A 25,401-nucleotide genomic window follows, 5' to 3' on the forward strand; every position below is an offset into this window, starting at 1 on the left:
TAACGGCCTGGACGGGAGTCCCGAAACCTGCGGAAACGGCCTTCCGGGGCGATCCTAACCTCTCTTCTATCCGCCGGACGGAGGTAGGAAAAAAATAATTCCGAACCATGGAGAGGAAAAAAATAATTCCGAACCATGGAGAGGAAAAAAATAATTCCGAACCACGGAGAGGAAAAAAAAATTAAAAATCAATAAATCGGTTGTAATTGACTATCGTCGATTACCAAAATTATTAAAAGAAAAACGGGCGCGATAGAATGGAACTTCAGGATTTCCAAATAAGGGAGTATCGTTGTCGATTTTACGGAACGTCGCCTTTCAAGAGCCGCGTCCTCTGGATCATCTCTTCCTTCGGACAAGGTACATCCGATAAGAACACCGACGGGCAATCATTGACAAGCCTCACGAGGTCCGATCCGCCGCCTAGCGCGAGGGGGGCATTTGAATTTTCCGCAAAAAAAAAAAAAAAAAACCGTGGCGGCCATGAACCACGTGGAAGACAATCGCTCGCCGCGAAGTCGGCACCGTAACTGGAACGCGACCTTAGACTTATCTAGGACGCGGTGGCCCTTCCTGTTCTTACTATTTCTTTCTTTTTTTCTCTCCCTCCGTCCCCTCTCCTTATTCTTTTCCTTCTCCCCGGCTGCGTTTCCGTCGTGCACATCGTACGGCTCGCGTCTACCATCGGCATTACACTAACAAATCGCGAATCGGGCATTCGCGACCCTGACTCGTCGAGGGGAATAACTTAGCATCCGTTCTCCTCGTAGGAGATGCCGAGTCGATACGATCCCTCGAGGAGTCGAAAAGGAGGTACCAATTGGTATATATAACAAAAAAATATATATATAAATATATATATAAATGCCCCAGGGAAGGTTTGAACATCGGCGAAAGGCGCAACGGGGACCGACTTCCAACATCGCGCACCGCGACATTAAGCCTGCTTCTCATTGTCGCGACGCGTGTCACCTCTGTTGAAAGAACGGTTATGCAACCCGCTCGCTCGGTAATTGCATATTTATTGCGCGGCCGCTTCTCTTTTTACTCGGCTTTTGCCTCCACGTTTCCCCTCTTTCTCTCTCTCTCTCTCTCTCTCTGGCTTCAGGTAATTCCGCCGCGGCGCAGGAACTAGGAGGTTATCCCGCGCAGGACATTCCGTATGAGTTTCTTTCGCCGATTTCCAAATCTGTGCGACGATCCGACGTTTTCGCGGATGAAAAGGGAGGAGAGGGAAAAGCCGGGGGGGACCAAAGGAGGGAATTAATCGAGTCTCACGGCTGGCCGATTTCGAATTACGCGCGGTTAGCCCGCGGCCGACGTCGCGTTAATCGCGCGATCAACGAGGCACTTGTATTCGATTTTTTTATCCCATTGGTCGTCGCCCTTCCGGATTTTCCTCCCCATCCCCTAGCCCACAAGAAAATTACTGAAAACCCGGAGAGAGAGAGAAAAAAAAAAAAATGAAATCCTCGCCACGCCTTATCGGCGACGTTAACGGGTTACGTCGTCGTAGATTATCCATTTCTTTGTTTCTTTTTTTTTTTTTTCTTTCCTTTTCCCTTCCCTCGGTTATCCAAGGCCTTCGAAATTACGTCTCCGGGTTACGTGCGATAGGAGCGAGCATAAAATTCGACCGTGAAACGACCAGCTGCGACGAGTCCGGCCTAGAGACAAAGGGAGACTATTTTACCGCGAACTGGTACTTTGATTAGGATACCAAGATGGCGGAGGGCGCCGGGACGCCATTACGAAACGCGGAGACGGCGAGCGAGAACTAGGCGAGAGGTACGCGTTAACGCGTTTAAAGAGAGTGGTTAAATGTCCGAGAATGTCTGAGAGATTCTGGGAAATTCCCGGAAATTCTGGGAAATTCGAGAGATCTCCCGCGCCTTTTTATCCCAAGCCGTTTCCGGTGAGTCCGAGTCGGGAAGGAGAGGCGCGTCGTCGTTATCGGCGCGATACCTTGAACTTGGACACCCGGAAGAGCGTTCTCGAGGAAAAGAAGCGCGGGAGGATGAAAAGGGAGGTGCGAGCGAGACGGAGCGAGGGGAGGACGGGGGGGTGCGAGAGAGACACCGCCACCGCGAAGAGACGGCGACGCGACGCCTCGCGCGCAAATACGTATGCAAATCCGCGGACGGCGGGGGCCGCGCACCGAGAGGCGGGTTTTAACGGCCGCCGTCTAAACGCGGATAAAATTCCGCCGAGCACGTGGCGTCCCTCCCGAAGGAGGAACCGAGTGCAGGCGATTCCGCAACCGGGAGGAAATCCGCGATCGGCTCGATTTCGGCCGTTAACCCCGCTCGAGAAAATGCCCCTCTTTTTCGGGATTTTGGCAGCCAGCGAGGTCCTATGGGGGGAGGTAGGGGTCCCGGTTTGCGAAATATATTTCCGCCGAACGAGTTGGCACCGCTCCCGCACCGCCGTCAATTGATTATTGAACAAACAAAGCGGCCACCGGAGTTAGCCCGAGTTACGCCGCGGCGCAAGACCCGGTAATGCAGCGGGCAAAATCGGGAAAGAGAACTCTCCGATCCGTCTCTTCGATTATTCACGTTAAAAGATCCAAAGGGTCTCGACATTACCTTTCTCCGATTTATTCCCAGGATTTTCATTTTTTTGTAATTTTTATCAAGGCCAAGATCGACGAAAATCACCGTCGAGTGATTTCACTCGGGGGGAAGGAAAAGGTGAAGCGCGCCGCGCGGAAAAGCTAATCCTTCATCGGCCCCGAAGGGCGGCCAGTACTGCGGTAAATCACCCCTGGATTTTCGCCAATTACACCGGCGGGGCCATTTCGAAGCGAGACATATCGCTCGGCCGGCCTATAAATCACGGCGAGTTAATAAAGCTCTCGTCGAGCTTGCGCGGCCGACCGGCGAGAAGACAGTCTCCGGAAGGACGCGAAGAGTCTTTCCGGATAACGGAAAACCCGTAAAAGGATCAATACCATAGGGCGACCGAGCCTCCGGGGACGTAATATCGAGTCCAAGTTCGATTTTATCGATCCTAGAACGCGATCGATTCCGCCGTCTCTTCGCCTATCGCGGGGACCAAGATGGCGGCCTCCTCCGCGAGGTCCCCGAAAATCGGACAGAAAACGGCCCTCGTGTGGGGAACTCGCCTGGTGGCCGCGTCAGCGACTCCTTCGAGGATCGGCCGTCGATGCGTTTCGAGGTTACGCAACTAAACGCGAGCACGTAAACATCGCGCGGGGCAAGGTCTTTTCGTCGCCGTTTCCAGCGTGGCGTCGCCAGAGGGCGGCGCGGTCAGCGGCCATCTTGGTCCGCTTACGCAACACGTCAGGAACGTCGCCGTAAACTTCGCCGGAGAATCCGTTTCCTCTACGGCGATCTCGCTCCCGGTTAGGTAACCACCCCCCTCGAGACGGATATCATAAGGGAAGGTTTCTTCGCCCCGAGTTATTTCGCCCCCCCCTTTCAGAGGGTGGCCGAGCTTCGCGCCGACGTTTAAGGGCGAAGAGACCCGAGTCGGTTAGAGGAGGCGACAGAGGGAGAGAAAAAGAGAGTGGAGCCGACGAGGGGGGGAATCGATAGCCCCGTGTCGTGGCAGTCGTCCCGTGAACCGCGCTTAACCCTTGGTCGCCGATGGAAAACTTAAACCCACGTCAGCACCCCTAAATCCCCGGTCCCCGTGCGAGGAATGCCATTATTTCGATTCCTCGACGGCCTCTTCGACGAATCGATCGCACCCTCTCGACAGCCCTTTAACGTTCCCTTTCATCGGCTCGAAACTTAAAATCGACAAAAAAAAAAAAATATATACATATAAACCTCAAACCAAAAAAAAATTGATTTTTTCTGTACATCGTTGCGTCGAGATTTTTTACAACCCCATAGGTCTCGTCGGTGAAACTCTTCTCCGAGGTGGGTGGTACCGAATCGATTCTCGAAACTTCACAACGTGAATACGGAGGGGGGGGGTGAAATGTCAATGCTATTTTATTTCCTATCAGGATATCTAAAAAAGATTTTTTCTATTTATAAAAATTGAAATCTCACGGGGGTGGACCTTAGGATATTTGCATCCACGGGGTGAAGGGTGAAACGCAAATATATGAAAATCGCCGTCGTTGAAGATTTTTCTCTATAGCTTAAAGTTCTGACAGTGGTTTGAATTAATTCCAGCGGGTACATTGTGGATAGTACGGTGTTTAGAATTTTTGTCGAGCCGACAGGAGCGTCCCGACGACGATTTGCAGCAGGGTGCAGGAAGAAGGGTGCAGCGGCGTTCCGTAACGCACACGCACCCCGACGTCCCCGTACACATCCGGCGCGAGTCGAAGCCAAAGTCTCTAACAGACACGACACACCTCCGACCTTTCTATCGATCTGTGGGTAGAGGTTTTACACACGCCCCACCCCCGCCGCCGCCACCCACCTACCACCCCCCGTGCTTCGGGCGAAGTCATCGCGAGGAAAGGCAAACCCTCGACGAGCGTTCCCTCGATCCTGCCTCCACCCCCGCCACCCCCACCGTTTCTTCATCCACTTTCCACCTCACCCCGAAAAGGTGGAGGAGAGAACGAGAGAGAAAAAGAGAGAGAGAGAGAGAGAGGGGAGGTTCCGATAGGAAGGACCGATAACACGTTTTTACGATTCCGCCATCGCGAATACGCAGGCCCGACATTTTCGCCTACCCCTCTACGGGGTGAGAAAAACATTAAGGGATGAAACTTCAAGAGAGGGTGGGGGGGGTTGGGGGATATTAATTTTTCTTCGGCCTCCCGGAAAATCGGGGGAGATTTATTTCCTAATCCTCCTTTTTAATAACTCGGAGATAATCCACGATAAGTCTTCCCCCTCTTCGACCTCCCACGTGGGGGGGGGTAGGATTTTCAATGAGTTCCCCGATTAGTACCGACGTAATGGCGCCTGCACATTGCGCGACTAAATTTACCGGCAGGCCGCTATTAATAGGAGAGGCGCACGTAGGCGCGCTCTCATTAGGGCGTCGCTTGATAATTTCATGGAAACGACCGAAGGGCTAGAGAGAGAGAGAGAGAGAGAGAGAGAGGGAGTTCGCGAACACGACTATCGTACATCTTTTCCATTTCCCCGGTCCTAAACACCTTTTTCCATCAAGATCTCTCCAGGGAGGAAAAAGGAAATTCCTTCCGAGAAAAAAGAAAGGAAAAAAAAAATTCATCGACCAAATACCATCCTTATCATTTCGTATTTTTAATTTAGCCTCCCGATTTTTTTTCCTTCGCCTCCCCGGCGCCTCCATGCAGTCCCTGCCTAGTATCGATCGTCGGGCTTACAACTTTCTACGCGCGTCCATTATCGTCCCGAGAGAGGAGAAACAAAGAGACTGAAGTGCGTCTCCCTCGCGCCTCGTCGAGAGGTATCGTCGCCGTCGACGAGTCCCTCCTGTACCCTCCCTCCTCCCCCCTCAGCGCGCCGGCAGTTCCCGCGGGATCTCGAAAAATTCGGGCACGTCCCGTTTCCTCGGCCGTTCCTTCGTCCCTCTCCTCTCCCTCTTTCGGTGTCTCGGTCCTCCTCTAACCGCGGAGCAATCCGGCCGCGCCCGGGGACGCACGGTACAACGCGTGTAATCAAGTGGTATAAATAATTCCGACGCGGAGCCGCGAGAGCCGGGACGACCCGAGCGAAGCTCGTTCCCCGTTATGACACGCCACTGGCTGCCAGTGGTTGCCACCGAGGAGCGTTTCACGCTGAATTTCATGTCCAAAAGTGTCCCTTTCGGAGGAGGGGACTGCTCTTTCGGGGGAAAGGGGACGAACAGGGTCAAGCGGTTGGTTGTTTCTTTCTCAGCTACGGTGGGTGGGAGTAGGCGGGTGGGTGACGGTGGCAATGGGTGGTGGGTGGCAGTGGGTGAAAATAAGTAGTGGGTGGACGAGGGTGTTGCTTACGGATGGTAGTGGGATGCACATAGCTAGAGTGTAGGTGAAAATGAGGGGGGAGAGACTCCCCAGGAGTTAAACGGTAATACCGACACCCGCGCAAAAGCACGACGCAAGAAAAGGAAATCCCCATCCCGGTTCGATGTTCCTCCACTCCGCGCGGAATGGAAAAAAGGTATTCCCGCAATAACTCGCTCGCAAATGACCACGGCATACCGGAGTGTGATAACGCGGAACCACCCTAAAACGGGGACCAAAGCGATCCGACACCCCTCGGTGACACTTAAGGTCGGCTAATCGGGGTCATTAAATGCCCTCGGAAGTGACATTGAGAATAATAAGGGGAATGAAAAAAAAAAAAGAGAGGGAAAAAAAAATGAAATAAAATAATACAACGACACCGAGTCGGGGACTTTTATCTGCCCATTTGTCGGGCTCTCGATACGGCTTTATCGAGGGAGCGAATCGACACCGACTCGGTCGAGCACGTCGGTCGAGCGGTGCGACACGTATGCTCCCATAAACATTAAACATTTAAATATTGAACCGTTGGTACGCTCGACGGTCACGTAGATCGGCGATCGCGAGTCCGACATCCGTGACTGCGATAACGCTAACGAGGATAACCTCAACGGAAGATGGGACGAAGCCGGCCGTCACGTGTCACGGTCCGCCATGTTTTCTGTCAAGCAATGGCACCGTTGTCCACCGACCGCGTCGTTACGCGTTTCTGCCCGAACCCGACAAAAAGTCCCAGGCCTCGTGTTCCGGGTAAGAACGAGCTTGGAAACGCGTTGCGCGCTCCGGTTTTTCCGCGCGCGGATCACGCACCGGGACACCCGCGGACCGATACGGTACAGGTTAGAATCGGAGTCACCGAGACGTAAAGTTCGGATTTTTGACAGAAAATCGACGAGACCTCCATGAATTCGACCTCTCCACGGAGATTCGTGGTTATTAGAAGAGCAAGACGAGCAATTTCCCGTGAAAGCTACGCGGAGAGGTTAGGAACGCCCCGGGACAACTGCAAACCGCTAGGTACAGGTTAAAATCAGTGTCGTCAGGACACGTCGAATTTCGACTTATGACTAAAAATTGAGCGTTCTCGAGGGATCCCATTTTATATTTCTTATTCTTTTTCCCGAAGATTCATGAATATTAAAAGTGCAAGGCGAGCGATTTCCCGTCCGAGCGGCGCGGAGAGGTTAGGAATGCACCGGAGTCCCGGCACTGTCATGGCCGCCCCCATTACCGGCCCCACGTGACCGCTAGGGGCCCCGTTATACGGCGACCGATCTATTGTGCAAATGCGGCCGTAAAACCGCGCCGATGCACCGGTAGGATGACTCCGAGAGCTTCCGCTTCCTCCCCCCGACGGGCCCCCCGCGGAGACGCCCCTTTCCCGAGGAAATATCCCTTTTTTCTCGCTTCCCCCCCCTGCCCTCTCTACTTTTGTTTTTTCCGCCCACCGTCGCCGGCGGAATGCCGATTAACGGGAACGCCGATTACGCGAAAACGAATCGAGGGATGGACGGATCGCGGCGATATAAGTATTTCATAATAAAAGATATGGAAGACCTCGGGGCGAAATTAATCGACTCATTTTTCGGGGAAAATAACAAGCCATCCTTCCTCCCCCCCGCGATCTCATTTCCCGAGGAGAAAAATCGTATCGAATCGTTCCTCCCTAAATCTCTTCATACTACACCAAAAAAAGAAAAAAGTTTCATAGAACCAAAAGGAAATTTCCTGGCAAAGAAATATCTCGTTAATTCAAAGAATTGGATTATAATGAACTGGAATAAATTGTGCGCAACGTTTCTTCCGAAGGACGGAAGTTTGTTTGGGTTTATTCGAGCGACCCTTTGAAACGGTGTATTTCGCAGGTACTATTTAAAGGAAACATTCCTTTGGTTCAATGAATGTTTTCCTCGATGTACGCGTTAACGAGGCAGGAGGGGGGTCCCTATAATGGGACGGAAGGTCGGCCATAAAATATCTGAGAATCCGTAGGACGCATCGACCGCCCCCGAAAATTCCCGGAAAGGTAACGCCTTTGTACCACGGTTTACCTCGATTTACTTAGCAATATCTTGGCCGATGGTTTTACCCAGGTGTTCCTTCGAATATTCTAGACGTACCATCATTCCAGGTGATATGGCGGCTCGACCGACGAGGTGGCGAGAAAGATCCGCCCTTTACAGGTCGGGAGCCGGTGCCCGGGGTGTCGTCCAACCCGGGTCCATGTCCTCGCAGGAGGTGCACCTTCTCCCTCGTTCGCACACTCCGCGGCACTCTTTGCCCCCGGGAGCAGGCCCGACGTCACTCGCCGCGCGGCGCGGAGGTCGCGCCTCGAGGGCCCGGGTCGGCGGCCGAGGCCCGCACAGCTGACCGGCGATGCGCGCCCCTCGGAGGCCCGCGCCTGACTGGCGCGCCCTGCGCGCCTTCCGGCCCTCTTATAACTTTTCAAGAATCGACGAGTGGCGGCCGGAGCGGGGTAGGGGGGAGCGGTCTGGGGAAAATCCAGGTAATCGTCGAAAACCCTTCGAGTCGTTGGCCAGTCCCAGGTGCGGCTAGCCCTCCAGGTCGACCCGAGGATGTCAAGGTCGGACCGCCGACCTTCCTCGGTCGCCCGCGGTGTCGTAGGTCGCGGTCCGCGGGCGAAGGTCCAGGGTCACGTTGGGCTGCCGCATGGCGGAATCCGCGAGGGCCCGCGGACCCCTCTAGCCCTTCCTCGGAATCCTCCCCACCTCCCTTGTTATCGTCGTCCCGGAGAGTTCCCGGAGTTCCGGCGAGATCGCCAGTTGCGTCAACGGCGGCGGCCTCGCCGCGAGTTGCCGACCGATAACCGCGCGCGGCTCTCTATCTGGCTCGCGCTATCGCGAACTTCTCGAAGGTCGTCGATCGCGACTCGCGTTCCCGCAAGCGGTTTCGCGGTTCCGTCCTTCCGGGTGGCCGAGGGAAGTGCACGAGGAGTTTCCAAGCATCCGGAGGATATTTTCCGAGCCCAGGTTAGAATTGACCTGTCCCCAGGGGTCGGCTCCTGCAGGTTCCTCGGGGACTTCCGGTCCCCCTGGACAGGACCCCGATAATCTTCTCGGCGCGATTCCCCTCGAAATTCCCCTTTGTAAATCGTCAACAGGTGGTTTTAAAGCCGCGACGCAGCGGCGTTTCCGCTAATCCGACGCGTCGCGTCGCCCGGTGTGACGCCCGGGGCGATGGGTCCTGGCGCGCCGCGTCCACTTGGGGGCCCGGCACGCGCCGTCTCTCTCGCTCTCCCGGCGCGGCCGATCGTCCCCTCTCTCTCGGGGCTGCTGACAGCGGCCACGTGCGCGAGCGCGTCTCCTCGTGCAGCTCTCCCCCTTTCCGGGGCGCTAGCGAGACACCGTGGAGCCTTCCCCAGGTAAAGTCAGTCCCAGCGATTCACCCCGAGTATCTCCGAAGTGCCTCGAGGTGGACATCTTCGAGAGGCTCCATCACCGGGCAGCCCGGCGCCGATCACTCGGGGGCGTCGCGACGCCTCGCCTTGCAGGTGACTCTCGAGGTGGCGCGGGGGGGCGGAGCCGTCCCGGGGGGCAGCATGGCCCGTAGACCTCCTTCAGGGCAGCGGATCGCGCGCGGGGCCAAGAGCGATCGCCGGGACGAGCGTTCGTCGCGTACTGCGCGCTCCTCCCGCTCCGGAGAGGAGCGCGACACGCGCGGGAGGGGAGCAGGGCGAGGGGGCGCGCGCGCGCGCGCCGCCAGAGAAGGAGGAGGAGCTCCTCGCCCCGTCCAAGTCCGCGAGCGATTGACTCCCGCCCGCGCGCGCGGCACGCGCGAGGGGAGGCGGCACCGGGTGGGGGGAGGGGAGGGAGAACGGCACGGCGCGTGCCGCTACACGCCGGCAGGTGCACTGCGCGTGCCCGGACGAAGGACCGCTCTCTCCAACGACACGACGGCGACTATGGTCCCTGGGGTCTATTGGTGACACCTCGCCTTCCTTTCTACCTGATTTTCAGAATCTCGGATTTTGACTCTCTGGATTGAAAATCTCGAATTTAGGAGACTTTGCGGAATACCCCTGGGGGGGGGGCGATCGATTTGTACGTCGCTGGTCGTTTTGCAAATGTAGCGGTATCTTTGGCGCGTTTCGAGGGAGAAGATAGCGCGCGGGCCACGTGGTCGCGGCTGCGCGCGCAGGCTCGGACGGCCCGCGATGCCGCCCGCTCGAGAGGTCGGCCGGCACTGACCGAGTCGACCCGAACCGACCCGACTCGGCCGGCACCGCGACCGCCCACGTTATCCGACCGCAGCGAGCGGCGTCGCGGCGCAGTGCGCCGCGCTCACCGAGCACGCCCGACCCGGCCCACCCCGTTCCGCCGAGCGGTACCGCGTACTACCTAAGCGCGGTCTACGGTCCCGTTGCGAGTCCCGCCGCGTCTTTCCTAACCTCTTATCGGCTTACTCGCGGGGAGCCGCGTGGGTGTTGCGTTTCAGGCCCGGAGGAGAACCGTGGAACGACCGCGGTCGTAATTCCTCGAATCGTCGCGCTCTCTCCGGCCAACCACCGAGATGCCGTTGCGTCACCGCCGAGCGTCACGGTGTGTCGCGATCCGGCGACTGCGGGCGACGCATCCGGCGCGTCGGACAGCGGTTCTCCCGCGCGGCCGCCTCAAGGACCCGCGCGCGGAAATCGGACGGCGAATCTCGAGCCGGGGGATCTCAACCTCGGATATCGCGAGGATATCCACTCCCAGGGACTCTCAAACTCGGCCGCGCGGAATTTGCGGTTCGCCCCGGCGGCCTCCGCAACGCGGTCACGCGGTCGCACCGTTGTTTGCACTCGCTGCGTATCTGCGACGGTGCTCAACCGGCGGCGCCGTACATATTTCATGTATTGGGTTGCGGAATAAATTCCCGCTGTTTTTAAAGTGACGTAACGTTATTAATTACCCCAATTTCGGTGCCGTGTTTCTCCTTAGGAATGAATACTTATTATGTTTTTGGTGAGGACGTAGGATAAGGTTTGACGGTAGGCGGGAGGTGTTCAATGGGAACGATTCCCATGAATTCCCGGTGAGCGCCTCCTTTTATCGGAGATATCAAACGGAAAGACATTTTTAGAACTCCCCTGGAAGAGCGGGGAAGGATGCGCGGTCGACCGCAGGAGATACGTCGCGTGGAAAACAACTTAAATCCATTTGAATGACGAAGCTGTGGACGAGAGGGAGAGAGAACGCTCGGCGGTGGGAAATCCAAGATGGCGGCGGAGAGCTCGATCGACGATACCGCGCGTCGGTCCGAGAGCTCGCGGCTGACCGCACGCGGCCTCTACTACTGGCCGAGTCGATCGCGGCGGCGATTTTCGATTACCTTCGCTTTCGGTGGGACCTTTTTGCGAGAATAAGAGGGACGCGAGGATTATCGAACTTTCTGCCCGGAGGTACGGGAATTCCAGGGGAGTTTCCCCCGGAGAGCGGGCAGCGTCGTGGGTATTTCTAACCCAACTTTGCGGACAAATGCCCCCCCGGTCGATCGCCGGAGTTTCCGCAGTCATCCCGCCGCCGGGGAGAAGGAAAGCTCTCGTCGCGATCCCGGCGGGCCGGCCGAGGATACGCCAAGTTTAATTAAAAGTCTAACGAGCCGTCGTAAAAGTCGGCGCCGCCCGCGCAGGTGACCGTCCTCTCGCTGCGGCGCCCTTAAATCGCTCGATATCTCGGGACAGACCTCGCGGAATTCAAAGCCCTTGGAGATGTCCAATATCTCCACCCGGACGAGGATTTTCCGCCATTCCGGGGAACGATACCTCTCCTAGGCTCCGAGGAATGGCCTGCGAAAAGTGCGAAGTGGGCGACTTCGCCGAAGCGGTATCGGGGCTCGCGATAACGCCGTCGCGACGAGAGCCTCCTCGAGGAGCGACTTTTCCGAGGAAGGAGAGCTGCAATCTCGCGCGGCCAATTAACCTCAAAACCGTTTCTTATCTGCGCCCTTTACGAGCGGGGGCCTTACGGTCGCGCCCCACGGTCGTGGGCCACGTAACGCCCGTCACGGGCTGACTCATGGAAGAAAGAGTCGACCCAAAGGAGATATCGCCCCCGAGGCCTTATCGGTAAGTCCGGCGGGGTCAGGGGCCCAAACGCTCCCGCCACGTGCGACCGGTGTCTTAGAATCGACGCGGACTAGGAAACTAGGTTTTAGTCACCGTCTTGGTCCCATAAAAAATCCAAGTCTGGCCACGTTCGCAAGACGAAGACCCATCATCGCGAAAGAATGCCCGAGGAGCGAGAAACAATGAAAAAGGAGAAAGAGTAAAATCCTCTTTATCGCCGGCCGAGAGCAATGGCGCTCTTCGGAATCGGGGTGCATATTTTTAGGGCGTACTATTTTCGAAATGCGCCGCCGACGTCGTCGTCTCTCTCGGACGCGCCGTCGGTCGTATCGTCGGTCTCTCTCGCCTCTGTCGCTCGCGCCTCTCGGACGAAGGAGGAGGCCTCCTCCCCGCGCGGCCGGCACAATGCGTGGGACGAGGACGCCGCGATGGGCCGGGCCGCGGGAGCGAGAGAGAGGGCGACGCCGCGCCCCGAGAGACGAGGTCGATGTGCGGGCTCTCTCGCTGATTTGCGAGATCACTCGCATTTCGCTCCTTCTTTCTCCTTTTTACCCTCTCGAGGCCTCTCCATACACCCGCGGCTTCGCCCCCCGACCCGCGCCCTTCATCTATATTTGTTTTCCCGCCAACCACGGCCGGGGGAAAACTCGGATCGACCGAATTTTCCGCGACGGCTTTCCCGATACGCGGAACGCTCCGGAACGAGTTCGCCCTCTCCCTCTTCGAGATTCCCTCCCACACATCGATCTTACATCCGTACAAGCGTATCTTCCATCCGTGCGAGGAAGAGAGGAACGGAGCGGAATTTCCCGCGGCACTTTTTTCCCAGAGTCGCGGCCCGACGGAAATCGCGGCGATTCTCGCGAAGCCCTAGGATGCGCCCAGGGGGGCTTTCGGAAAGAGAAACGCAGGAAAGGACCGAGTCCTTAAGCCGAGCCGAGAAAGCTTTGCAACTCCCACGCAGCGGAAAAATAATGACGAGGGGTCGGGAAGGATGCCGTGGAACGAGCGGAGGACCTCGGGGGATAAAAAGGCAGAAAGACGGAGTCCCGTCTCCCCCGCACCAAGGGGGGGCAAAACGACCCTCGCGAACACTCGAGGCACGCGTGAATCGGGGTGGGGGCGGGGGCTCGTGGAGGGGGCACCCGGACGCCAAGGGTGGCGACGGGGAGGGTGTTAATTAGTCGGAGTGGGGAGCTTCGTCAGGACGGCAGGAGGGAATCGCGGCTCTCCGCCTCGATAGGGGATGGTTCCGAAAAAAAAAAAAAAAGGAAAAGAAGAAAACGGAAAAGTGACGTCCGCGAGAAATAAAGATGGCGGCCGCGAGAAGGGGCGCCTCCTCTCGGTGATTACCGAGGTGGCCGCGTAACCGGCGGTCCCCGGAACTTCCTACTTAGTAATAAGGGAGTTTCGAAGCTCCGGGGGATTAGGCGCGGCCCCGGCCGCCGCGACGCCCGGTCCTTAATGCCTGGACGCTCGTTAAGGCCGAACTTGCCGAAAGCCTCCCGCCCCCCGGGAAGTAAACTGGGATTACTCGCGTCAGGACGGCGCGGAAAAATTCGGACATCCGTCGAGGAGACGCGATCCGCGATCCAGGATCGATGTTGGGTCGGTTTCGAGAAAACTCGACCGGGAGACCAGCGTCGAGCCGTGGCGCTAACGGCGCGCTCCACTTTCCCGGCCGCCACCTTCTTCGGGCTCTCGACTCGACTTTCTCGCGCGAGCCTCGTCTAGATGCCCGGAATATTGCGAAAAAAAAAAGAAATCATTCCTTCGTAGCTCCTCTGTCCCGACATCCCATACACCTCATGGCTAAGTATACTGCGAATTGTGCCCATAATTATGAAAGTGGTCTAAGTCATATATTTTTTCTTTCGAAATTACATTGAATTAATTTAGTTTGAAATAATGTGGCGTGAAATAACTGATAAACTCATTTTTTTTTTTTTTAATTTTGACTTAGACCACTTTCATAATTATGGGCACAATTCAGAAATTCTCCTTTTTAGACGTCGACCGTCAAGCTCGCGACGTCTTTTCGCGCTTCGTTTATTCCCAGGCTCGACGCGCGGACGCGCCGCGCTCGGTGCGACTCCCGACGCGCCTATCGCTGCCAGGACTCGCGGCGGTGACGTCACCGTCCTCCGAGGAGCCGACGCGCGTCGTGAATCATTGCGTCGAGTGTCTGAAAAGTGGGGCCAGGGGTGGGGGGTGGGGGAAGGGTCGAGGCGAGCAACAGTGTTTACCCTCGTCGGCGGTCGGCAAACGCGGCATCCGCGATCTCAGAAACCAGACCACGTCGCCGCTAATATACGGCCGCGTACCTCCGCCCGCGTCGTGTTTATACTTCCGGCCGAACGAGCGGCTGCGGAACCGACTTCGAGGGCCGCGTTCCGTAGAAAGCGAGAACGCGCGGATTCCGACACGCGCGTCGCACTTGCGCCTAGAGCTCCATTAATAGAGGAGATTCGCTATCGAGAGAAGAGTCCTCGAAAGGACGCTTACCAGGGTAGTCCGATAAGGAAGATGATAAAAATGATAAGGGTGACAGAGATAATAAATTCCGCAGGGCTCCTAGGTGCACCCCGACGCGTTCGGTGTGCCACCCTTCCTCCCGGCGCATGCTCGAGATCCGAGAGGGAAAGAAGGTTCCCTCCGAAGGGCGGAAAGTCCGCGGCCCGATCCGCCGAATTCCCGCCGAATCGGGCCGCGTAGGTGCCGGGAAAGGGGCGCTCGCGGTAAATCCGCGCGGGTACGGCGCAGGTTTGCATAAAGTGGTGGAAAATTCGGGTTGAAATTCCCGCGGAGGCCGGAGGAGGTCGGGGGGGAAGATCAATAAAGTGGTATGCCATGTTGCTGGCGGTGCCGGTGTGTGCCGTTGTAGCGCCGGGTGGCGGGTGTGTATTATTAAGCGGAGGTGTGGAGATAGCGGGGTCGGAGTCGGCCGCGAGTGGGAGTGAGAGGGCCCGCGGCCCGCTACGGCGAGAGGGAGGGAGACGGAGAGAGGGAGAGACGGTGCTGCCGCGGACGGCGCGCCGACCGAGGCTGAAAATATGGAACAGGCGTAATAAAAACGCACGAGAGGGCGGCCGACGGGGAGGGGGTGCCAGCGGAGGGGCGGCCAGAGTGCCGAAGAGAGGAGAGACCGGATTACCAGATATTAACTCGCAGCGACTCCTCCCGACTCCTCTCTCTCTCTCTCTCTCTCTCTCTCGGGGGGTTACGAGACGCCTCGGCCGAGCGCGCGCCCGCACTCTTCCCCCGACCGTCGGAGCGGTCGGACGTGCCGAGGGTCGCCGACCCCTCGTGCGACCTATGGGGCGCGACCTCGCCACGGAATTCCGTTAAGAGGGACCTCGATATCGCGACCGAGTTCTTCCTTATCTCGCAAATCCTGCGAATTGAAGGAAAAAATCGGCGAGGGGTGACTTTTCAGGGGGAGGGCGCGGAAGTTGAGCGCCCCTGTCGGCGGGCCGCATTCCCTTTGCGCGGCCAGCGGCGTAGCCGCGTGTTTACCCGCGGGGCGCGGAAGAACCGCGTCTTCTCGATTCGTTTCGCGAAGTCGACGCCGACCGTCTATTATTCCCCCGGTCGCCCCCCCTCGGCGCGTTCCGCTCGTTTTCGGCCACGAGAGAGAGTCTCGCCCTCGGCACGCGCGCGCGATCATCTTTTTTTTTTACCTTCACCTTTACCTCCGACCACCTAGGATTATTTATACGGCCACCGCCCTCGAGCCTCGTCCTTCTGGAAGCCACCCTTTGACCTTACGTCGACGCTCGGTGCGCACCGTGGAGGAATTCGAGGACCTTCCGAAGGACCTTCGTCTCCCTTGCGGAGCCTACGCTTGACCCAAATAACCCGCGATACGGATTACCTCGTAAAATCGGACGGTCGAGGCTCGTTAAACGCGCGACCTCCGCCGCGGCCATGATGGCGCTCGCGAGGTCGACCATCGCCGGGGTGCCGGTCGCGGATCGCGAGTTTCAGGTGAAACGGGGAGTCGGACGAGAAAACGCTCCGGACAAAAGTTGCGCGGCTGGACGTTCCGCGGAGATCTCGTTCGGGACATATTTCTCCATCTCCCCCAGGTGGGGCGCAAACCCGCGGAGAAGGTGCTCCCGCACGGGGAGCGATGATCTCGCCGGCGCACGCGGCCGTAAACAGGGAGAGCCCGCCGGCGCGGGAATATATTTCGGGGAGCCGACTCCTCTCCCCGTTCCGCGACTCCTGGAGAAATCCATACCACCATACGCCACTCCTCGGCATTTCCCAAGGGATGCGTTTCCCCGATTCGGTTAATAGTCCTTCCTGATTTATCGGCCGACTCGCCGAGGGGGGTGGAAGCCTCTCTCGCGAAATTAACTCGCGCCGAACGTCATCTTCTCTGTTTCTCCGCGTAAAGAGGAAGCAGGGGCCCCCCCGTCCCCCCGCATCAAGGGGGAAGCAACAGGGGAGATATCCCAAGGAATGCTCTCCTGCCCCCCACCCCCAAGGATTAATGATTTAATAAACTTCGTTACGAGTTAACTCCAGCCAGGTAACTAATGGAAAGGGGAGAAGAAATCAGGGGGTGGTTTAGTTCTCGCTGCCAGAGAGGATCCCGAAAGGGCTCTCATTTGCCGGTTCCTTATCAAAGTGCCACCCCCTCATCCCCCAGGATTCGCGATTTCCGGTCGCGCCGCATTCGGGAGCGACCTTCCTTCCTTCCTGCTCTCCTTCTTTCGGGATCCTCCATCTCCGAAGGGGCGATCCCCCCGAGGGAGGGGGTCGCACCGTGGACGCTCGGCGTCGCGGCGGGGGTAGGTCGGGGGTCGTAGGTGGGTGACTTCCCCACCCCGCGCGACACCCCTCCTACCTGGACCACCTACTCCCGCCTCCCACCACCTACGCTATCCTGACCAACCGGCTGTTTACTGTTTGGCCTCCCGGGATATCGATCCCAGTGGCGTAAGAACTCGGGGGGCTCCTCGCCCCTCCCCCCTCCGACTATGCGCCCTCTGCCGCTGACGACCTCTCCCTCTCGCTCGCTCTTCCTTCTGAACCCTCCGATGCCTCCACTCGAGTAAATTGACTTCGGCCGTGTCACGCCCGTTTAATTATCCGCGCGAGGTTCGCCCCGAGCCGAGGATCGCTCGGGCGCGCTCGGCCGCGTTCGGCCACTCGAGGGGCCGCGGCGCCGCGGGGCCCTGATTGGCCCGCCACCCCCCGCACTCGCCGGCCGGCGGTGCAGCGGTGCGGTCGCATCGCCGCGGCGCTGCACTCGGCGCACTCGAGGGCGCCAATCGTCTCCTCTGGCGCGCACGGAATGGATTTTCACGGCCGTCGAAAGAACATTTACTTTAAATCAAACGCGGACCGCTCGAAAATGGACCCGGAATATTTCTATCAGGATATTTATTGTACTGAGAACAAGAAAGGATTGCATCACCGGGGCAAAAAATTGACCGTTGGGAATTCATCCGGTAATTTAGGTACCACTTATTTTTCTAATGAAATCTGGATTATGTCCACGTTCGAAGAGATTGCAAATGACTTTTTTGCGGCGGGTAATTATTCCTGCGGTAGGAGGATATATTTATCAGGAGGGTCGAATTGCCAGGAGGTGCAGACATTTTTTTTTTTTTTTTTCAGGCGCGCGTCCTCCTCGAGTCGGTCCCAGGTGAGGTGCGCGAATCGAGGCCCGGTGCACCGGCCCCGGGAGGAGGGGCAGAGGAGGAGCACGGAAGGGGGAACACGTGTCCCCCGGCGTGTCGAACACGCGTTATCGGGGATCCAATCTTTCGGGCCCTCGCTGATTCATGGACCCCGGGGCTCGGGAGGGATCGGAAACGGGCCTCGTTATCGCCCGACAGGGAGGACTTCCGGGCGCGTCGAGGAGTCGATTTTTGGGGAAAGAGTCGGCGATAACACCGAATTACCATATTCTACCGGGCGACCCCAGGACTCGCCTTGATCGTGGTCACCGGCAGATCCGCGCCGATAGGGCCGTCCGCACCTGCGGAATTTATCCCGGCGCTATTTCCCCGGGATTATGAATTACTACGTACCCGGGACCACCTTTTTCCCGAATTACTTTCCGCGCAATTAGGCGAGCGCCTCCGGGCCGCGTCCGCAATCCGCGACGTATCCTGCCGGCAAACCCGTCGGAGTGCGTCGCGGTTATTACGCGTGGCCACATATATTAGTAGGACGCGGAAACGCAACGGACGGGCCGGGAAGCTTTCCGCGGGGAGGCTGCGTTTCCAACGCACCGCCGCCGCGGGCGAGCCGCCGTTGTTTCCTTGAAACGTGACGGGATGCAAGGCAACTGACGAGTTGCGTTTTAAATTTCGAGAAGGGGCGGCGGACATTCCGGACTCTTCGCTCGGGGTGAATCGGAAAACGCGGTAGAGTCTCGCGCCAAGTACAAGGAGAAGGGAGGTAGGAGTTTCGTATTTGCTGGGATTTTTCGTGGGGGTTTATCGCGCACCCCTCGAGGGGCGGAAGGACCCCGAAGGAAGTCGAGGAGACCCGGGGAAAAGGAGTCTCCGTTCCTCGCCATGGGGATGAGAAGGCAATCTGTCGGCTAAGCCGACCCTTATTACCACCGTCGCACCCCTCGAGGAATCCGCGTGAAAATATACCCCGTTACCCTCACCCTGGGGGGTCGCCCATCGTCCTCGCGACTTCGACGTCGACTTCGCCGCGGAGCAAAATCGACCTGATCTTGCGAGACGTGCGAAAAAAATAAGGAAAAAATATGTCCGGTCTCGCAAAGGTGCAAGAAAAATTTATCTTCACCTCGCAGACGGGCAAAAAGTATGTCTTGGCGTTGCAAGACGTGCAGAAAAGGGTACGAGATGAAAACGGCCCGGAAGAGGCGATCGCCGAGTTCGCTCGTCGGCACTCTTCGACATCCTCGCGGGGGGTCTTCCAAAATTAAACCGCGACCCTGGGGCCTGGGGATTTTTCTCTCTCCTCGGCACCCTCTCCCCGGCGAAGGCGAGGCAGGACGTAGGTCGTAGGACGTAACGCGGGTTTACATAAGCTTTTAAACGAAATCAATACTCCATCCGAAATACGCCAGAGGAGGCTGCCCGGAGCGAGTGGGAGGGAGCGAGAGGGCCGCATGGGGGCCGGCGCGGGAGCGAGAGAGACGCGAGAGCGAACCCCGACTAGCGCGCTACCGGTGCCCCGACGTATCGACGCCTTCGGGGCCCCGACGCTACCCTAACCCTCGGCAGTAATTATGCGAACGTAGCGGTCCGTTTCCGGCCCCTAAGTGAATTTATAACCCGATTTCGAGCCCGACCCGGGACCCGATCGATCGATTTCCGAACTTTCCAGAGGGGTCGCTCCCCTCTAGGGGGTCCCTAACCTCCCATCTCGAGTCGGAAGGACTCCATCGATCGAGACAGATCCCGGTATTTGAATGCCGGTTCCCGACTTTCAAGGCAAACCGACTTTCCCCCCGTGGACGCCGATCCGAGCCCTTTCCTTCCCAGGGAAATCCTTTCACCGAGGAAAGGGAACTCCCGGAGCTTTGATGTTCCTTCTCGGGGATGCTCGTCGGGTGCGTCAGGCTGTGTCAGGGTGCGTGAAGGGGTGCGGGCTGTGTCGCCCGGTAGCCGAAATGGCTCTGCCGGACCCGAGCATTACCGAGTCCAGGCTTTGCCAGGGTAAAGGGCCCGGGGAAGGGCGAGGGGGCCACTTTGCGGCCGGATTGCGGAACGGCATTGACTGCTTTACATCGCGCCGGGTGAGCCAACAGGGGGATCCTCTTGGCTTGTCGATGACGGATCCCATCATTGACCTCCTATCTTCGAGGGGCGGTTGATTAGGGTTGTCGACCCGAGAGGTGACGAGATCCCCGACCTCAACCCCGAAAACTACGTGGACCTCGTCCTTGCCCGTCGTTCAAGAAATTCCGCAAAATTCAGTCACCGAAATTAGCGAGAATTTTTTTATATGAACTTAAAAAATCACGTGGACTGATTGTCACTTCCACGTGCCGTTCAAGAAACTCGGGAAAATGAAATCGCCTAAAATTAAATTCGGAAACATGAAATCGCTTAAAATTAAATTCGGAAACATGAAATCGCCTAAAATTAAATTCGGAAAAATGAAATCGCCCGAAATGAATGTTCAGAAAAATTAAGTCCAAGAGAATGAAGACACTCGAATTATCAGCGATCACGCCGGTGAGTACTTAGACCTGGCAGGTCGACACCGCGAAACTCTCGGTGAAATGTTAAAATTAATGTCGGGAATTAACGAAGAGCACGACTTACGAGGGTCGGCGAGCGCCCCAGCGACTGGATCTGGGCAAAGGAAAGGCGGCTTACCTGGAACAGAGAAACGACGCGAGAAGTCAGCATCGAGAGTTAGTAGAATGACAGGATCGACTTCGGCCCCCTTCCTGCCAATCGCAATTCCTCAATTCTCTCCGTGGAACCGATAATGGGCTTAACAGGAAGCGGGCCACAGTCGCTCCTGCCGTGGTAATGCCGGAATTACCGCTAATTACTAATTACCATTTCACCGTTTAGTCGCGGCGACGTTGTCCAATATCCCTTGAGATTTGTCGCGACCGCGACGATTTACCATTACGACCGCGGATCGTAGCGATGTATCGTTTCTTGCGATCGGACTCGTGGATGTCTTAGTTCGCGGGGGGTCGCCGATTTGAGGGCCCTTTGACAATGGGAAGCGTGTCAAAGGATGTCCCTCGCGACACGCACTGCGTGACGCGAATGGAATGGACGACGTGCGTAATCCCCGCAAGAAATGGTCATCTTTCCTGTCCGCCTCGTGGCCCCTTCCCCAGAGGGAATCGGAGGCGCCGAGCGATCGATCGATCGATCGGCCGATCGATCGCCGGCGGAGAGCGTGCCCGGAATACGGAAGGCCCCGAAGACAATGTACCGGAGACAATGAGAAATTACGGCCCGTTTAGCGGGCCCCGCAAAACCCCCGGGTCCCTTCCATTCGACTAAAAGTGAAATCAAGTGAAACCAAACGGACATTTTCTACACGCCGTTCCGTTTCACCAGACTTTCCCGCGTTGCCTTTCAGGCGCTCGAAACGTCCCCCCGTAGGCGTTTCCTGGGATTTTTTTCCGCCAGATCCGTCTAAATAATGAATCTCTCCGAATCTCTGGTTATAGATTGACGAGAATCCTTCGGGATAACGTTTTTATAGCGATTAATCGGGCCAGGAATAGTTTCCAAGCGCGGAGGTACGGGAAACCAAGATGGCGGCGCCCGTGGCTTGGAGCGGTCGAAAGTGCCGCGCGAGGTTTTACCGAGAAAGATACGCATTTCGAGCGGTGGCATGGCTTTCCGATGTAGCGCAGAGGATCAAGGCGATTATAGAGTATTAAATCCGCAGCCTGAGCGCGTAATATATGGTATATTTAGTCGTGATCTATATGGGTCGTGAGTCATCCCGAGCAGGGCGAGGCAGAGCGGCGTTCCAAGATGGCGGCGTCGATCGCCGAAAGTGGCGTGTGACTTTCCAACGAGTCTCGGGTAACTTGGTCACGCGTCCCGAGACTCCGGATAATCGTTATCCGGGATAATGGCCGCCAGCGAGAAGAGGTGCGAGAGGGGGGCCTCTTGCGAAACGCCATTGTGCCATTATGCCGAAGGCTGACGCAAAATCCGACGCTCGAGGCGCCATCTTTTCCCCGGCTGCCACCGACGCGTGGGCGCGGGCCAAAGAACCGAGATCCACGGCGAGCAGGGTGCAACGGGGACCGGGCCGAGGTGAAAAATGTCGCGGGAGCTCGGAACCGTACCGAGAGCCTGGAAAAAAACTCGGGGGCTGGTGGCCAATTTCTAATTATAACCCGTTTTCGTAGCCGTGGAACCGAGCGAAATCACGGCCTCGAGCGGCGAATCGAGCGGTCCGCTCACCTTGCCGGGGGCAATTATCCGGGAGGACAACTGGACAAGGTGCAATTACCCGTCGCCCGGAACGCTCGATCGCTCGGCTAAGGACTCGGGGCGGAATTAAGGACAATTATGAGCGAAGGAGCGACGGGAGGGGCAGGGATGGAACGACGTCGTTCCCGTTATTTCCCAGCGAGATACCGCGCGCTGCCGAAAGTGGAACTCGCGTTCAGGGTCCACATCGGCCCCGCCTCGTTAGCCCGACCCGTCAGGGTGGCCAGCCGAGCCTTATCGCGAGACCCCTCGGTGCTTAACCGACGATCTCGCCCAATGGAGGCCGGTGCGTGGGCATCGATGACTCCAATCATCGCGTAATCATCTCCCCGGTCGCGTCCCATCGCGATCGCTATCCGGACGAATCATCGCTAATAACGAGGAAAGCCGCCTAATTTGCCGGCGAGGGTTCATCGATCCGAAAGCTGAACGGCCTCCTGGATTATTAATAGACCGGTAGAACGTACCATCGCGATTTAAAGGTTAGGGCGGAAAGACCGCTTCCGAAGGTCCGGTTCGAGGTTAGGTCGCCGCGCGCGTTGCCGGGCGATCATGGGAGCGGCCAGTTATTCGACATAACCAAGCTGGAACACCCAGCTGATGCCAGCTGGCCGTTGGTCCGATCGATCGGCAGCGGTATCGGCTGCGTCCCGCACCCTCGCGAGGTCGCGTCGGTAGTGCAGTCGCGCGAGTCGCCGCCAGCCTTACCGGCCGGCGGGCGGCCGAGGAGCGCCGCGCCGCGCCGAAGAGTCCCGAGCTCTCCCGAGGACCTCCGAGCGCGGCTACGTAACGACCGGCGGGCCTTCATAAATCCCGCACTTTATCCCCGGCGCGAGGTTCATTACTGCATCCATTATATTTACGGGGATATCGCGTACGCGCTCTCTCGCGCAGGGAATTCCGTCGGGCGTCCCGACGTCACCAAATTCCTGCGGATCTCCCGAAACCCCGCACACTGGACGCTCAGAAAAATTGCTCGTCTCAACGAAGTCAAGGAAATCCTGCGATCGCGGACTAGAAAAGAAAAGAAAAGAAAAAAAAAGAAGTCACATCGAGGTAACAAAAATTCGACCCAAGTCACCGTCGATTTTTCTTCCCGAGTGAATTCTTTCTTAAAATTATATAAGAAGCAGGCACGTACATTTCTTCCGGTCAGCTGATTTTATTTCTCAGGATAGCCTTTTCCCGATTTAAATAGAAATAAAGTCGAGCCCTTTGAACACAAACAAATCGACTTTGCGCTTTCCAGCCGGCTGCGGAGGTTCCAGTCGCCACGAGGGGGAGGGCAAAGGACTCGTCTCGGTGGAAGGGTTGCTCGCGAGGGTGACATCCCTTCGAAAGGCTCCAAGATGGAGGGAAGCACCTCGCCACCGAGGTTGTACGGCGAAGTAGTACCTCGACGAGAGCCTGAATATTTCAGGACGCAAGGATCGATCCCCGGTCCCGTTTCGCCCTTTCGTCGGTTCGCGATTTCTCCCTTTCTCTCGCCCTTTTCCTCCCCCGCCCCCAAGACGCGGAAAACCCCCTCGGCCCGACTTCCGTTCGGCGTTTTGAAACGCGGCACTCGATGGCGGGCATCGAGGCAGGAAATCTCGGCTTCCTTCCCGCCTCGGCATTGTTTAGCTCCCGGCAATATCCATATTAATTCCCCATTAATTCCGCGGCGATTTCCCATTTGGAAAATTCGCCCGGCTTTTTCCGGCGCGACCGGTGGGGCGACGCCCCTGCGTCGCGGCGTATGAAAATATCCGAGAGCGTCGAACGATCTCTCTCTCTCTCCCTCTCTCTCGCCATCCCCGAAATGGATTCCATGGATTCTCCATCATCCGCCTCTCCATCCGGCCCGGCCGGACCATCCGCGCGTTTCGGCCAGCCGGTGGTCGATATAACCTCCAAAAACGATGCCGACCGTCGCGACGCGCCGCTCCGTTTCCGCTGCACTCCGCCAAATTGAAGGCAGAGGCCCTCTTCCGTCAACCCCGCGTCCCGATATTCCGCGTTGCTTATCATCAAACCGACGTGAAAAAGGGAGGAAAATGGAAATACCGTCCGGGAAAAACCTTCCCCGAGATGATTTCTATTTTTCTTTTTTCTTTCCCCTTTTCAATTATTAGCGGTTATTTCTAAGGCTGAGAAATGTTTTGTATGTCAAATATNATATATATTTTATATAAAATACCCGGGACTCTAGTGGACCGAACAACGGGGTGGAGACGTGGCTTCAGCCGAGCGCTAGTCACCCACGGCGGGACGTTTTACGGGCCGACCCGTCACTTTCTTTTCTCTCGTCGAAAGAAAGAGAGACGCAGAGAGCGACGAGGGGAGCAAGAGAGAGAGGGGGGAGAGAGGGGACCCGCTCGATTGTGTCCGACCGCGAGAACCGAGGTTAGGCTCGAAACGAGCGCGCCGCGCCCCTGAGACGCCTATGGGCAACGGCGCAGCAACGCCACGGGCAACCGAGGGCAACGTCGCGCTTTCGCAACGGTGAGAGGGCCCGCACGCACGTACGCACGCGTTTCGACGCTCCACGGCCGACTGGGGGCACGCAACTCTCTCGGCGCACTTTCGCGCGACGACGAAACGTCGAGTTTCGCGATGGCGGCCGATTTCGGGGTCGTCGAAAAAAAAAAAAGAAAAAAAATTGAAAAAGTGCATAAAATGTTATGAAAAAAAAAAATCGAAGTACTCGCGAGAGGCGACTGCAACCGACGGTCCCGTCGATCAATATATCCCTCGGGATCCTCCACCCGGGAGCGCGAAATTCCCCCATTAAGTGCCAGGGGATAATCGATCGATTAATTATCTCGGCCGGTGTCTCGTTTACCCTCCTTTTTTTATACGCGGTTTAAAGGTAAGGGTAAAAGTAAAATGAAAAAAAAAAAAAGGTGAAGGTAAGAGAAAAAATCCGGAAATCATTTGACCGACCGTGGATGCACTTTGGGGATCCGTCGAGGACGTTTCCTCGTCGCGGGCGATCGAGGCTCCGGACCAACGGGGAGTCTCTCTCTTTCTTGGAGAGGTTTCCGGAAATAAACGGAGCCACCGTTTCTCGGCCTCGGCGGGTATATTAACCGAAGTATTAACCGCGTTTGACGGCGATGTTCGTGTACGTGCGCCGTTCGCGTTTCCTACGTGGAGAATAGAGACCGACTTCTGCGGGGCTTTCACGCGCGGCCCGGAGGAAAGTGTGCAACGGAAACGCAGCGGAGCGAGATCGTCTCCTCGAGTGTCCCTTTATCGTCCAAATATACCGATAGATTGAAATTCATCCGTACCCTATTTGGTGGGAACGCCATTTGGAACAAGGCTCGACCGGAAATAAGAGCGACTGAGAAGAGGAATTTACGGGGCAGGTGTTTTTTCATTTTTTTTTTTTTTTTCCGCAGGTCACAAGTCACCGAATTACGACTTCCGGGGTATTTTGCAAACGAACTCGCTAACCGGAAGTGGACCCAACGGGGAGGGACGCGGAAATTTGCGAAAGGAGGCGCGGCCTC

The 25,401-nt window shown here is 57.1% G+C and overlaps 1 protein-coding gene across 2 annotated transcripts in view; it reads right to left on the reverse strand.

Moving 5' to 3' along the window:
- The window catches only part of LOC105699450 (neurogenic protein mastermind), a 78,187-nt gene that overhangs the window by 27,782 nt on the left and 25,004 nt on the right, over positions 1-25,401 (reverse strand). Inside the window, exon 3 of one of the 2 annotated variants that reach the window (XM_012424440.2) lies at positions 20,249-20,302. The exons of the other annotated variant lie outside the window; for it this stretch is intronic. Coding sequence (XP_012279863.1) covers positions 20,249-20,302 — 54 coding nt within the window. The remainder of the gene's footprint in view (positions 1-20,248; positions 20,303-25,401) is intronic. 2 annotated transcript variants of the gene reach the window in all.

Source organism: Orussus abietinus, unplaced genomic scaffold (assembly GCF_000612105.2).
Source record: "Orussus abietinus isolate OABI.00-Male unplaced genomic scaffold, Oabi_2.0 scaffold8, whole genome shotgun sequence".
NCBI lineage: Eukaryota > Metazoa > Arthropoda > Insecta > Hymenoptera > Orussidae > Orussus > Orussus abietinus.